Source organism: Lathamus discolor, chromosome 5 (assembly GCF_037157495.1).
Source record: "Lathamus discolor isolate bLatDis1 chromosome 5, bLatDis1.hap1, whole genome shotgun sequence".
In the NCBI taxonomy this organism is placed as follows: domain Eukaryota; kingdom Metazoa; phylum Chordata; class Aves; order Psittaciformes; family Psittacidae; genus Lathamus; species Lathamus discolor.
Window position 1 is genome coordinate 10,443,160 of NC_088888.1, and position 14,551 is coordinate 10,457,710.

General features: G+C 41.9%; 1 protein-coding gene across 4 annotated transcripts in view; it reads right to left on the bottom strand.

Annotated features, from left to right (window-relative positions):
• ALK (ALK receptor tyrosine kinase) overlaps nucleotides 1–14,551 on the bottom strand; it is a 317,234-nt gene that overhangs the window by 214,052 nt on the left and 88,631 nt on the right. For 2 of the 4 annotated variants that reach the window (XR_010612843.1, XM_065679710.1), the window contains exon 3: nucleotides 5,704–5,868. Coding sequence is in view for 1 of the 4 variants with exons in the window: in XM_065679710.1 (XP_065535782.1) it covers nucleotides 5,704–5,868 (165 nt within the window). In the remaining 3 variants the exon portion in view is untranslated. Of the gene's footprint in view, nucleotides 1–5,703; nucleotides 5,869–11,260; nucleotides 11,324–11,894; nucleotides 11,974–14,551 lie in introns of those variants that run through there. The other 2 variants (XR_010612847.1, XR_010612844.1) reach the window with 2 other exon arrangements.

The following is a 14,551-nucleotide window of genomic DNA, read 5'->3' on the forward strand; positions in this document are numbered from 1 at the left end:
CACAGAAGCAGAAATTCACTTTATCTAGAATCATATCACCACAGTCAGGATGGTCAAGCCTCTAATCCTTTAAGTCTAAAACTTCATTTATGGTTGGAAAGGCATTAATTTGACATTTGATCGAGCACACATCTGGATCCACTTTTTGTGTACTTGTTCTGGGTCCAGTTGCTGCTGGTCCTTCCTCCTTAAATATACAAAATTAACTGTGTACTAGTGATTCCTCTCTTCCTCTTCCCTGTAAAATGACTCTGAAGGAAGCCACAGCTGTGCTCCCAGATCTGGGGCTGCAATTACTGCCCTCTACAAGTCCATGGGCAACACAGCAACAGTGTTGCTGACAGGAAGCTGGGCCACTGCCTCTCAGGAAGAAGGAAAATCTAAGCATTGCAGTGAGGTAGCAGGAGAGATGAATTCTGGAAAGGCACACTTTCTGATGGCTGTTAAACCACTCTGCTACTCAGAGCTGAATTATTCTAGAGGCCCCCATAGTACAGAAACCTCTGCGTTTGAATCAAGACTCGAGAGGCACAGAATTTATGGCTGGTTTGACCGATTTCAGGTTTATCAGGGAAGCAAATGACTCTTTCACTTCAGCATGACAAACACATACATCCATACAGCTGTGAAGTGGAACTTCCTTTTTCTACAAACTCTGTCATTCTAACCACAAACTGGGTTGCCTAACCTGCCTCCTTTGGAAATATTGCCACAGTTGCAAGATCTGCAATTCCTCATATTTCATTACAATAGACTGCAGTACATTTGCTGGTATAATAGATTATGAAGGATCATAAATAATTAAGAATTAATCACACTTGTCAAAATAAATAAAGGCAGTCAATGATGCAGAATGCTTGAATTTTTTATAGCATCTTTTTGATTATTCATGAATTAAATGAAGTCTAGTAATTCACAATGGATTGCCTGCTCATTACTGCACATACAGGCCTGATTCAGATCCTAACACAGGAGACTTTCCTTTCAATCTTCAGCATATCAGTGGAATTTTAACATTAAATCCCTGATCCTGCAGAAAGTTATGCAAGCGTGACTTGGAAATTCTGGTAGCTCCAGCAGACTTTTACACACCGTGCAGGGCCAAGCTGGCAGATACACTAGTGATTCTGTCACTCACTGATCCACTTACAAGGGGGAGGGGGGAACAGGTTTCCCAATAAAGTAGTGTAATCACTGTCCTCATAAGTGTTCACAAATCGTATAGAGGAGGCCCTACATGAACACGAGTAGTGACATGGTTTAGTGGTGGTCTTGGCAGTGCTAGGGGAATGGTTGGACTTGATGATCTTAAAAGTCTTTTCCAGCCTAGCTGATTTTTGCATGGTTCGATATTATTCACAAGGCTTTAACAGGATAGCAAATAGTATTAAGTGTTTAAATAGCACATCTTCTCTCTAAATTGCTCTGAAACCCATAGTGCATTTCTCTCCTTTTTCAAAGGGAGAAGAAAAAAAATCTGGGCTGGGATGTGAGGGACAGACACAGCACCACACCAACCCCACCAGCACAGACCAAAGATCCATTCACTTCAGCCATATTGGCTCTGAAAACAGACAGTTACAGATACACAGGAAAGAATATATGAACAGGGAGAGCAAACAGTTGTACTTAACCACTTCTGGCCATCAGGGATCTATTGCACAAGGACTTCCTGAGCCAGAAAAGGTAATCTTGAGAATTTAGTAGCTGCATTTTTCTTCCCTGCACAAATCCTGTCAATTTGCACACCCGTAGAAGCTTTCAGAATCAAAAAAAGGTTCCACAGTTTTACTGTTCGTTACATACTGAAGGAACTCCTTTTGTTTTGAACCTGACATCTACTAACTTCATCTGATACCATCCAATTCTGTATTAGAAGTAGTACCAAATATTCCTTCTCTATCATCCTTTCAGCGTTTCATAAAGTCTTAGACATTTATAAAGCTTGATACATCATATATAAAGATTTTATAAAAGTCTGTGATTTTTATAAAACTCTGCCATGTATTACTTTAGACGTCTCTTGCAGGCAGGGCAGCCTTAGTTAAGTGTTCATAAAAGGCAGTCATTACATGCTTTAGATCATTCTTGTTTTCCTCCTTTTAATAAGTTCCCCAGCTGTACTAAATGATTTTTGATGCACAGGAACCAGAACAGAATGATATATTCTAGGTACAGCTGCCCCACACCTTTATTCTAGAGCATTTCCTATTTTCTACTGCCTTCCCAGTTAAGTTCCAACAACACATTTACTTTGTGACTGCTACTGAGTTGATGTTTTCACAGCTCTATTCTTACCCTAAAATCAGCTTAAGTAATTACAACCAGCTCAGAATCTGTCCTTATATATGCCAAACTCCGATTGTTTCTCCCAACACCTCAATTCAGTTTACCTACACTAAATTTCACCTGCCACTATTATCCAGTTAAAGCATCATTTTTCAATTCCTTGCCAACCAGACATCCAATCTTTTACCCTGAATAATTTAATATCAAACTGGCACTTCACCATCTAAACCTATTCAGAAGATCAATGATTTGTGTTACACCGCATGCTGAATATGCCAAGTGAGTGAAGCACTCAGATGTGACTGTAACCAATGCTGAGACACCTAAAACTAGTTCTTCCTCCAGGTAGCTCGATCAATGCCGATTTGTTCCGACTCCTTGAGAATGAGTTCTATCATGTTGTAGGGACAGGGGCAAAAATACAGAAGTTCCTCCAATACATCTCAATACATCATCCAATACATCCCAGTGATTTCCTACTAAAGTTTTTACAGAAAAGGATATGAAGCACAATGTATCATACCCAAGGCATCTGTCTCTATCAATGTCTTGACATGACTTGATAGCCAAATGACAAGGATGAGCTTAAACCATCCCAAAATCAAGTTATGCTATCTGTTTATCTCTGTGCATTACTGTCTGCAATAGAGATGAAATGAGATTGAGATAATTGGAAGTACAATTTGCAGGAAACAGTGGGGGTTGGATCTACTGTGCTTAATTATTTCAGATTGAAACAGACCACACAACTATCTGTGCCAAGCAGCTGTAATTAAAGTGATTTAAAATAGAGAGATGCTAGCTCCAAGTGTTGATTTTTCAAATGAGTCTTTATACACACACAAGTTACAGTCATCTATGAGCTGCAGACCTACAGCTCTACTGAGGGGCTTACGGGAAAACTACCACTGAAAATGTCAAACATGCCTGATAATTTAAACAAACAAACAAGCAAATGAAACACCCCAAAACCCCCCACCGTGGCAACCCACAAATCTAAATCCACTCAGTGTGACTCTAGGTACTTGTCCCTCGGAACAGGAGAAAACAGCAGAACAGAAGCTTCAGCCTAAACTGCCCACCTTCCACGTGAAAAAAAACCCCAAAGCTTTGGGCTTAGAAATGGAATTTTATCCCAACAAGCAACTAGAAATCATCAACCAATCCCACCATTTGTTTTGGGCTATGGAGCCAGCCAACAGTCTCCCCTTCTGCTTTGACAGACATAAAAGTGGACACAAAGGTATAATTTTACCAAAAAGAATCCAGAAGAAACATACGTCAATAACATGCAGCACTGCAGCAACCCAGCCAGGCTCTTCACCTGGAAGCAGTACATTCATTCTGTCATGGGTTTTCCCCTCTCCAGGAAGGAGACAGCAACCCTTCTTAACATCAAAAAAAGCTCATTTTAATTCCTAAATTTCAGCAGCAGCTAGCTTGCACTAGAATTTAAGAAAAAGAGAACAACCACAGACATTCCGATTCGCCTCAAATTTTTGCTTAACTGTACCTTTGTAGCAAGAAATTTAGTATGTGCATGTATGTTCTTTGATGTGAATATTAGAAGGTATTTGCATGAATTACAAATGTGGTCCACCTGCTTTACACACAACACAGATCCCACCAAAACAATTTGTTTTTGCTGGTGAGTCAGTGCTCAAGCAATGGGTCTTAAAAGCTAAATTATAATAGCTATTTGGAAAAAGTACTGCACCAGGAGGGGAGGAGGGACTCTTCATCAGAACTGCAGTGATAGGACAAGGGGTAATTGGTTCAAATTTACACAGGGGAGATTTAGGTTAGATGTAAGGAAGTTGCACAGATGCACTGGAACAAGATGCTCCAAGAAGTTCTGAATGCCCCAACGCTGGCAGTGTTCAGTGTCAGGCTGGACAGGGCTTGGAGCAACCTGCTGTAGTGGAAGGTGTCCCTGCCTGTGGCAGGGACACGGACCTGGATGGTCTTAAGGTCCTTTCCAACCCAAACCATTCAATGATTCTGCTATTGATATGAATGAGAAAACAGAATTAAAGAGTATGAATATAGCATCACCAAAACTTTTCCCCAGTATCTGTGTGACCATAAGAATTGTTACAAGCAGTCAGACTGCAGGTTTGAAAAGTCAAACACCATCTTTGACACTTGCTACTAAGAAAAGTATTCTTCCACTTGCAGCTTACTATATAAGAGACTTCTTGAATCAGGACTGTAAACAGACAACTGCATTAAAGAACCAGTGATCAATGCATTCTGCAAGAATTCATCCGATCTTTCTCTAACATTATGCATACTCTTGGCCTCCATAACATTCATTCATGCATGCATCTTATTACCACCATTTATTCAGGTACTACATAAAAAAATACCTCCTCTTGCTTGTTCTATACTCAGCACCCATTAACTTCACAGCTGCTTCGCACTGTTCTTCAATGCGCATTTTGATAGAAGTTCTACCATCACAGAGAATCTTTGTCTGTTTAGTTTTTCCTAGTACAGAAACTGCTCCATATCCCTGATAATATTTGCTGACCTTCCCTATACCTCCTTGTTTGCCTGGATAAAGCTTGTAGCCCTAATTCCCCCATTTCCATTTTGTAGCTCCATTCTCATCACCACCACCACCTGACACTGATGAGGAGAAGTTTCAAGCAGGTATCAGTAACAGCAGCAAGGATGTTAAGAATTTTTGTGTTTTCACAGGTTTAGCAGAGCACAAATGCACCTAAAAATCTTTTTAGAACTTGTAATCTTAATAAATACGCTATTATTCACAGATATGATCATGAACAGGAAAAATAATTCCAACAACCCAAATTTTCTCCCAGGGTAGGAGCAAAGTGTGTTCACTCTTTTCAGCTCTCTCAAGAGACAGGAACTTTTTTCTTCTTAGAGTAAAACTCATTTTTTGTTCCCTTACCAAACAGAAAAACCTAATCCCTGGACAAAAGGATATTGCCTACAATGGTCTGCATATTAGTAAGCAGTAAACAGGATCTAGAGCAGAGGTAAACCCAGGCTATTTTATTCATCTCTTCCAAACACTGAATAACCTTCAGGCACCATAGTACTATTCTTAACCAAACACTACCCATAGCATGAGTCTGCTGATTCAGATTTTCCACAATACTGGTATTTTGCTTCCCGTATATATGATGCAGATTGCTTTTAGACAAAAACAGGTATTTTGTGTGCAGAACGACCCCCTTTGTTTTTCACACCGCTTGCATTCATTGTCTGCTGCAGTAAAAGAACTATTATAGCTGTCTTAGGTATTTTAGGAGGACATGTTTGTTTGGGTGAGGTTTTTTGGTTTGTGTTTTTTTTGCTAGGGATTTTTTTTAGGGGTGGAGTGAGGGTGTTTTAAAAATTAGCCACTACACTGAAGACCTTACATAGTTGTACTCATCTTACCTTTAGGTGTATTCTCAGAGTGATCTCTCTCCAGCCCATCTGGGATGTTTAGCTGTGAGATTTCCTCTGCACTCAGTCTCAGCCAGGCATGGTTGGAGGTTTCCTGATCTTTTGAGGTAAGGGAGTATTCCAGCTCACAAGGAGATTCAAAATTGCAATTGAATACTGGAAAAAGAAAACAGACATAGAACATATCAAGTTAATCAAAACCAGCTTCCTCTGTGCTCAAAGGTGTGTATACATACTCATTTTATACTTCAGCAAGTTTTTCTCCATAATGAGGCAGGAAGAAATGGAGGAAGTCTGTAAACAGACAGGCAATAGCATGTCTGAAATGGACTGCAGAGAGAGATTTGTTATGGAGGTAGCAGCAAATCAAGAGGAGGGCCCAAGAGGCAGCAGTTCCCCTTCAGGATAGATTAAAAGGGCAGCACAGGCTGAAGCGGGGAAAGGCATCATCTAGACTGAAAGGGAAATAGCTTTGTTGATAAAATGGCACAGAAAGCCAATCTCCTTCGGGATGCTGGTTCAGATTCTACCAGAATCATTATAGTGCAAAGACTACTAACATGCTTCACAGCATGTTCCATCTGAGTGAGCACAGGACCCTGCAAAGCAAGTTATGAATCCTGGGCATATGGGACATGCTGGTAGCCATAGGGACTGGACCCTGCGAGGCAAGCTTCTGACCCCTGGGGTTTGAAATGCTTCACCAAGCCATCAGAAGCAGCAGAAGCTTGATCTGCTGCCGCAAAGGTTCAGCCTCCAGGCAGCATCAGCCTCCAACACAGACCTTTCTTTTTGAGATGTTACTCTTTCAGAAACCAGTTACCCTGCTGGTGCTGCTATGATTCAGTTCTCAGTGTCCAATTTACTATCGCACCATAACTCAAGTTGCTTAACACAACACGCAGTGATAACCCGCACGGATTTTACTTGTAATTGGCAGGATTGCTAAATTTTCTGGAATGGCCAGTATACATTTGCTTTTGTCACCACAGTCAGCACTCAACAACAATATTCAGTAACAGAAGGAAACTATATCAGAACTAACTTGATGTTTATGAAAAGGCTATATCCATTTGAAAAAGCCCAGCAAAAAAAACAGCTCTTCCTTGGAATTTTCTACTGTCCTGCCGTAGGTATCCAAGTGGAACAAATAATCTGAATTGACATTAGTAGAATTAACTGATTATTTTTTAAACTTCAATTACATTCTCTATTAAGCATCCGATTTCTTCTTAGTGTGCACAGATTTATGTAGTTCAGCCTATTCTCCTGGTGATATAACATTTGCTAATCTGAAGGTTAATACTGCTGCCCTCCCACTATAATTTTCCCAGCTAATTTGCCTTTCTAAAAGCAAGCTGGAAAGAGCAGAGTCTGTTTTTCCAATTTATATTTGATTTTCTTAATCAGGTGCTTTATCATTCACTCAGCATTTTGAATGCTTCACAACACAATGGAAACCACGTAATGCAAGGAATCCATATACACCACAAGCACAAGCAGTAATAAGGATTCTACATATTTCCTTAAATTTGAAAATACCCTCTCCAGGCCTCTATGTTATCAATATAAATTTCACGATGCATGAAGCACACTTTAATTTAGGCTGCAAGGAACAGTGGATATAGCCATGCTATACAGTTTTCTACTGCAATATCATAAAAACCTTAGACCACTTATTTCTAGTTCCTTAGATGATCTTTTAAAAAGAAAAGAAAAATAAACCACACTTTTCTTTTTTACCCTATAAAGTGTTAAGAGTCTCTTAAACTTCATGTCAAAGCCTAAATGGACAAAAGAACAACCAAACTCTCAACTGAAGAAGATACAACATCATTACTGCACAGTTTATTTATGGGGAACACCTTGAGTAGCATGTGCTTTAGGGCACTAACTAGATGATCTTAAGGTCCTTTCCAACCCTAACCATTCTGTGATTCTGTGAAATACAGCTCACACAAGGGCAAGAGAAGGGAAGGCCCAGGCCAAGATCAACACATGGCAAGAGCAGTCATTTCAAATCAACTATTTAATTCTTCATGGGCTTCTCTACCCATCAGTCTTGTATTTTCATGAGCTTTCCAGCAGTTGCTGCTTGCTTCCACTCCTCTCCCATCCAGCTGCTGGGAACAGAAGCCTTTGTGTTCCCTTACCCTCTTGCCCCCAAGCAGGGGGATATCCACAAGGCACTCTCATTTTCCTCCTCCACCCTGACAGCCTGATTACAATGCCTACAAGCACTCAATAGCCAGCTCAGCTCCCCCATTCAGTCTCACTTTCCAGAACCTCCTCGTCAAAAGAGACCTATCAGTTGTGGAGCCCTTTGACCTACAACTGGGACAACTTAATTGGGATATATGATTAAATAACAGCCACCACATTTAGCATTATGACCCCTGCAGACAACTAAAGCCTCTGCCTGAAGGGAGAAAGTAAAAGAAAAAGGCAAGTAGCAATACCATTTCCTTCCCTTGCAATGAATAGCCTACAGAGAAGTGGACATGATCTAACGTGCCTGTTGTGGTCAAGCTGAATGGCCTTTACAACAGGTTAATCCTTGCAAGAGGAGGAGACTGTGTGGCCCATACATCTGAAAGTGTCTGGGATTTAATGAAAACATATTTGCATCTTTAACAGAACTTGATAGTGCCTCCACATCACCAGAATAACTGCACGTATCTTCATGAACTCTTATTTAAATTAGTCTCTCATCAGGCTATTTCAATGCTATTATCCTATTCAGTACAAAGAAAGGATGACAAAGAAATGCTATCTGGTGCAACACAGCAAAATCTATGCAAACAGCATCCAGTCTTCCAAGCCTAATGTTAACTTCCACCCTCAGGCTTTCCTTCTTTCACAATGTCCTTCCCTACTGACAATGTAACATACTTTATTAAAAAAAATTATATGGAATACATACATTTTTTCAGTGATAAGTTGCTCTTCATGTGGCAGCTGCTACAAGACCATATAAACCAGATTTGCAAATTCAGAACCTACACAATATTTGAATTGCTGCCATAAATCACCTGCCATTTTTTATGGCTTCGCATTAAAAAAAAAAAAAAAACAACAAAAAACCAAAAAGGTCTTTTGCCTTCCTTTTTTACCTTCGTCTTAAACGTTTAAATGCAACACCCACTTTACTTTGTCCTTGCCCAGCTAAGCACATAAAGAAGCAGCCGTGTGCCTTTGGAAGCTGAATAAAAGCCATTCTGCATTACCTGAAAAACAGCAAACACTGCAAGAAAGGTAATTAAATCTAACAAAACTTTTAGTGATAGTTTTTTAAACCTACTACCAATATAAATTGACTAGATACAAAGCTTTAGGACTTCAATAGTGTGCCCTGTCAGCAAAGGGGGGGGGGGGGGGGGGAGGGAAGAGAGTTGTGATTTCTGGGGGGTTTCTTTCAAGAGCTGTCCCAGAGATTTATATCCAGCATATGCATTTATGCCACAACTGTATTGACATTATAGATCTGAAAGGCTTAATTCCTCTATATAAGGAATTTAAGTGCCAGTAAACTGCAAAGTCTGTTTTTAAATATATTGCAAAAAAACCCGAACTCCTTGTCCAACAATCTTTAGCACTTGCAACCACGGGACTCCAGAGAGACAGAACAATTTATTTATTAGAAATCTATTTTTTCATCATCACACCTTTAAAGAGGAAACAAAAGTGATGCTTATAATCAAATTAATATAAACACCAGTTTAAGAAAGGCTGTAGAAATCAATCATTTTAGTTTCCGGTACATATGAAGATACAGGAAACCAACCATAGACTAGAAAGTGAATTAAGCTACTATCCAATTGAAAAGACAGTGGGATCTGTGCGTGTCTGATGACAGTAGAGTCTTGTGAGTGCTTCAATTTATTTCTTTTTAATCAACATGTCTACCAGCAATGATTTGTGCACAAACAACTGAAATATCTGGCAACTCCATCTGTTTCAATTAAAGTGATTAGAGTTTCCTAATAAACAAATTACTTAAAATAGTAGTATAAATAATACACCACAACACAGTAATCTGCTTTAACATTGCTGCAGGGTCAGATTATGGATCATTCGCTCTTTGGATCCTCTCAGATCACTTGTGTAACCACAAATCACAGAAAGATGACTTATTCAGAACAGAAATAATCAAATTTAAAGAGAACTATAAAAAGCCTGTTCTTGTTAAGAAACTATTCTGATTATCCTTTCTTCAGCAGCCTAGATCCTTTCTTCAGCAGCCTAAACAAACTAGGTTTGTTTTAAACCACATCTCCTTTCAACTGCAAGAATCTCACCAGCAGGTAATTTACTCTTAGACTGATCCTTTCTAATTCTATATGTGGCTGACTTAAAAGGGTCCTTCGCACTCCTTGTCTACCAACTTGTAGAAATCACTCCTCCATTACTCTCAGCTGGTCACCCTGGTGTGGCATCTTTCTTAACTCACTGCAACAGACAAGGCAGCAAGTACAGGTTCTCTGTTCTCTCTTAGAGACCTCCTAACTGGCAGCTCATCAGCTTAAACATGACTAAGTTGTACGACATCTGGAGACACAAATGCACAATACAGAGGTCACTTACACCAATCAAAACAGGACCACAACCTCCCTCAAGCACACACCTCCTCCAGTGGCAGCAATCGCAGCAGCAGTGTACTATATTCTTGCACAGCATGCCCTTTTTTCATACAAATATTGACAGATATTCCTTGCGGAGGAGACATAATTTAAATTGTATAGTAGAGATGCGCTCTGCTGAGTGAGCTTTGAGACCTCCATCAATACACACTAACCTCTATTATACTCAGGTTATAAGGCCTATAAGCTTTTAATTTATGACAGGGAAATGACAAATTGATTTTCCAGTTATTAATCCTAGGGACAGAGCCAGTTCCTAAAGCCTTTCCCATTCTCTCTAGGTAGAAAAGGGCACAGGGCATTCAATCTAAGCGTTTCAATTGCCTCATCAGGCCCTTCTGAACTTCTGCCCACCAGTACAGGGGTACATGTGGGGTGATACATGGATGCCTGCAGTGATAAGTATTTCTCTGTGACAATGGAGCATAAATAGGAAACTGTGCTCCACGCTTGTCAGCTTATCAACCTGCTTGGTATCCAGCAGGACACCAAGTACAGGCCAGACCCTTGGAAGTGAACACTGCACTCACAAAAACAAGGTGAAACCCTCCACAAACGCATCCCTAGTACCACCTTTCCTCCGTGCAGCAAAACGTGCAGCAGCAATTTAAAATGAGCAAATCCATCACAGGATGGAAAGGCACCAAAAATGAACCCCACAGAAAAAAAAAAACCAAACAAAAATCCCAAGGGGAAAGGGAAAAGGTGTCAACAGTCATGAAAATCAAAGAGGAAAAACAACTGCAAGGTTTAACTGCCTTGTTCCTGCAGCAAAAGCAAGCCTGAAGAGACATTTCCATCTACTTTCTTCCACTATCCAGCACTAAGCTACATTTTAAGGGACCATATGACACACATATCCCTGGCAGGCACCTTACTACCCCTAGCAAATACCTGCACAGACATACCTGCCTGGTGTTTGGGTTGCTGCTTTGGGAGGTAACATGAGAGCAGCAGCATGGCATGACAGAGCAGGCAAGGAACTCGGGAGGCACTGAGGCATCCCATGGCTTTGGGGCCCATCCTGCCTGATGCACCTCATCCACCTGCAAGTGAGGCAGTGGGAAGAGCAGCCAGGCAGCACACGAACCTCTCTGCTGCCTCGCAACACAGCCTGTGCTCACCTTTTAATTTAAAGCTACTGAGCACATGTTACCTTACTGCTCTGCACCCTTCCTCCTCACCAGCAGGCTCCGTGTACACTCACCCGGCGCCGAGTTACTGACGGGAGCGCCGCCGTTCCCTCACTCCGCCATGAGCCTCTTCCCCTCACGCCGCCTCAGCGCCCACTTCGGGACCGTGCAGGGCAGCGGAGGCGCAGAGCCCCGGCCAAACCCCGAACGGGGTGAGGCAGCCAAGCCCTCCTCGGGGAGACGGGGACGCGCCCTTTCGGCCAGCCAGGCTCTGGAGGAGGGCGGGAGGTGTGCCGGCGGGGCTCACAGGTGAAGGCGGACCCCCGGAAGGCCACGTTAGCCTACAAGCCCCCTCCAAGGCAGCGCCCTGCCCTGTATCTGCTACCGCTGCCCAGAACCTCTTCCCTACCTCCTCGCTTCCTGGAAGCCCTCCAGCTCGGCGGGGAAGCGCAGGGCGGCAAGAGGCGGGCCGGCCATCCCCTCACAGGTGCGCTCCTCCCTCAAAGCTCGCTGCGGGCCCGAGAGGTTTTAACGCGGCGCTCGGGGGGACGGCAGGATGGCTGAGGCTGGAAGGGCCCGCGGCAGTCACCTAGTGCAACCTCCCTGCTCAACCAGGGTCGCCTAACGCACAACACTCAGGACTGTGTCCACGCCGCTCCTGAGGATCTCCGGGGAAAGAGACTCCATAACCCCTTCCGACGGTCGGCCACCCTCACAGCAAAGAAGGCTTCCTCCCGTTCGGTGGACCTTCCTGTGTTCTAGGTCACACCCGCTGCCTCTCGACCCATTGCCTGGCACCAGCGAGAGGAGTCTGGCCCCATCCTTGACACCCTCCCTTCAAATACTTACACATATGGATTAATTCCCCCCGGAGCCTTCTCTTCTCCAGGCTGAACAGGCCCAGCCCAGGTTTCCCCTGGAAGGGGCTATTAGATTGCATTGGGAAGAGAAAATGTTTTAGAGGAGCAGTACTCCAGAGGAGGCATCATTTCAGCAGGAATCACCCCCGGGAAGAGCGCTCGGGCCTCGATACTAAGCGCAGGGCTGTCCCTATGCCACGAGGGTTTAAATTAATCCTCTGGGGAGTGAGCCGCAGCTGGATGTGCCACTTAGAGAGAAGGACCATAATGCAACCATTCATTTATGTGTTAAGAGAATCTGTAAAGTGACAGCATATACTTTATATCTACCCAGCTCCTCAGTGTGCACCAGGGACTGAATCACCAAAATCTCTGACAGCTGCTTTGTTCAGTAGAAATCAAGCTACAAAGAAGATGGCCAGGACTCCTTTATCAATCAATTATAAGCACACTCTTTCAAGACAGCTACAAAGAGAGGTGTGAGGAGGGGGTGTTGGGAGAGCAACCAGCAATAACTCTCATCTTCATGCCTCCTGCTCTAAGAAGTGACAGGGCTCATCCTCCACACAAGAAATATTTGTCCACCAAGTCTCCCATGCATGCAGCAAAAACAGTAAATGAAAGAGCATTCCTAATGCCAGTCCTGGCCAAAAGACTGAAGCACTGACTAACAGCGATTGTTAGAAAACATGCTCCAGTTGGCACAAAACAGTGGTTGGATGAACTGTCATGTTTTGACAACTCATACAAGGGGCCTCTTGCGTGAAGTCTGAGAGATCTCTAGAGAAAATGAATACGTGAGAGACAGGGAGAAAAGTAATTTGTTGTCTTACTGGATGTTATTTTATTATTGAAAAAACATTCAGCTGTCATTGGCATATTACCTGCGGAAGAAAGAGGATATAAGGAAAAGAATAACTTGGAAGAAAGTAAAAATTTCTCCCTAATATGATTTTTAGTTCTTTCTTGCTTAGTACAGCCTTCAGTTTAGCTAGGCAGATGCTGCTTTTCCTGTTATTTTCCTTCCCCTGGATTTCAGCACCATTGTACATGGCAAAAATACCATCTAACTGTTAAACAAGAATTCTTGCCTATGTATATTGGGTCACAGCATCTGCTATTTTATATGGAGCGATTCTATTAATCTGGTGTGAATAACTACTGTTAATTGAAGTCTTCCCCCATTATATTCATAATATTATTTCCAAAACTATGTGAGAGTACTTCTAAGATTGCAAAAAGGATGGGTTTAAATTAAGGCAGTACATCATTTTTGCAACATTGTTACTAAGAAAGCAGTGATTAATTTTTTCTCTGTGACATAGTGCTTTTCTCCTCATTGCTCTCCTAACTTTATCTTCCAAACAGAAACTTGTTGTAACAATTAGTTCATAACCATGCATCTCACTATTGCCATGCTGAACCAAGTATCGTGATAGCTTCATCATTCTGAAGATGTCAGTATTAGTCTGATTTGTTGTAGATTTATAAAACAAGTAGTCATGGGAACCTAACTGTAGTACAAATTCATCTGCCTGGTGCCCTCTTTCTCTCCATCTTCACTTTTGTTTGATGTTCAAACCCATTGAGTTTCGTGTCAGCAGTGTCTATCTGGTATCCAACTCACATGAATGAAATGGTATTTTGAATGCATGCACACGAGTACTTGAATTCAGCAAGTCGCACACAGCCTACCAGGGAAAAAACCTAATAATCTGACACCTCGCTGAGCAGCTGCTGTGCCAGTGAGCATCAAATATGCAGCAAGAATGAACCCAAATTATTCCACAGTAAAATTACTCCAACAGGGTTTAATTATTATTTTTTAGCAAACCCAATTCAGGAAATCATGAACTCATCACAGATAACATTCTATTAGAAAGTGTAAAAAATATAATCAAACTCAACAGCCCTGTCAAACGAGTTTTCTGAAGACATAGAGCTGACTGAAATTACTAATAAATTGTTAATAGAGGCCATACTTTGGATTATGCTTTTAGTACCTATTAAATCAAAACTGTGAATAATTATGCACTGTTAAAGGTATGTACTCCTCCTCTGCTGAACTCACATTTCGTAGACATTTTTAACCACACCAGTCATTTGGCAGCTAGATCCGCAGTTTTCCTTGGAGTTTTATTCCCAGTTAACTTTGGTATCCAAAACACCACTATTTCCCAAACTTTCTCAACTTTCCTAACCAGCC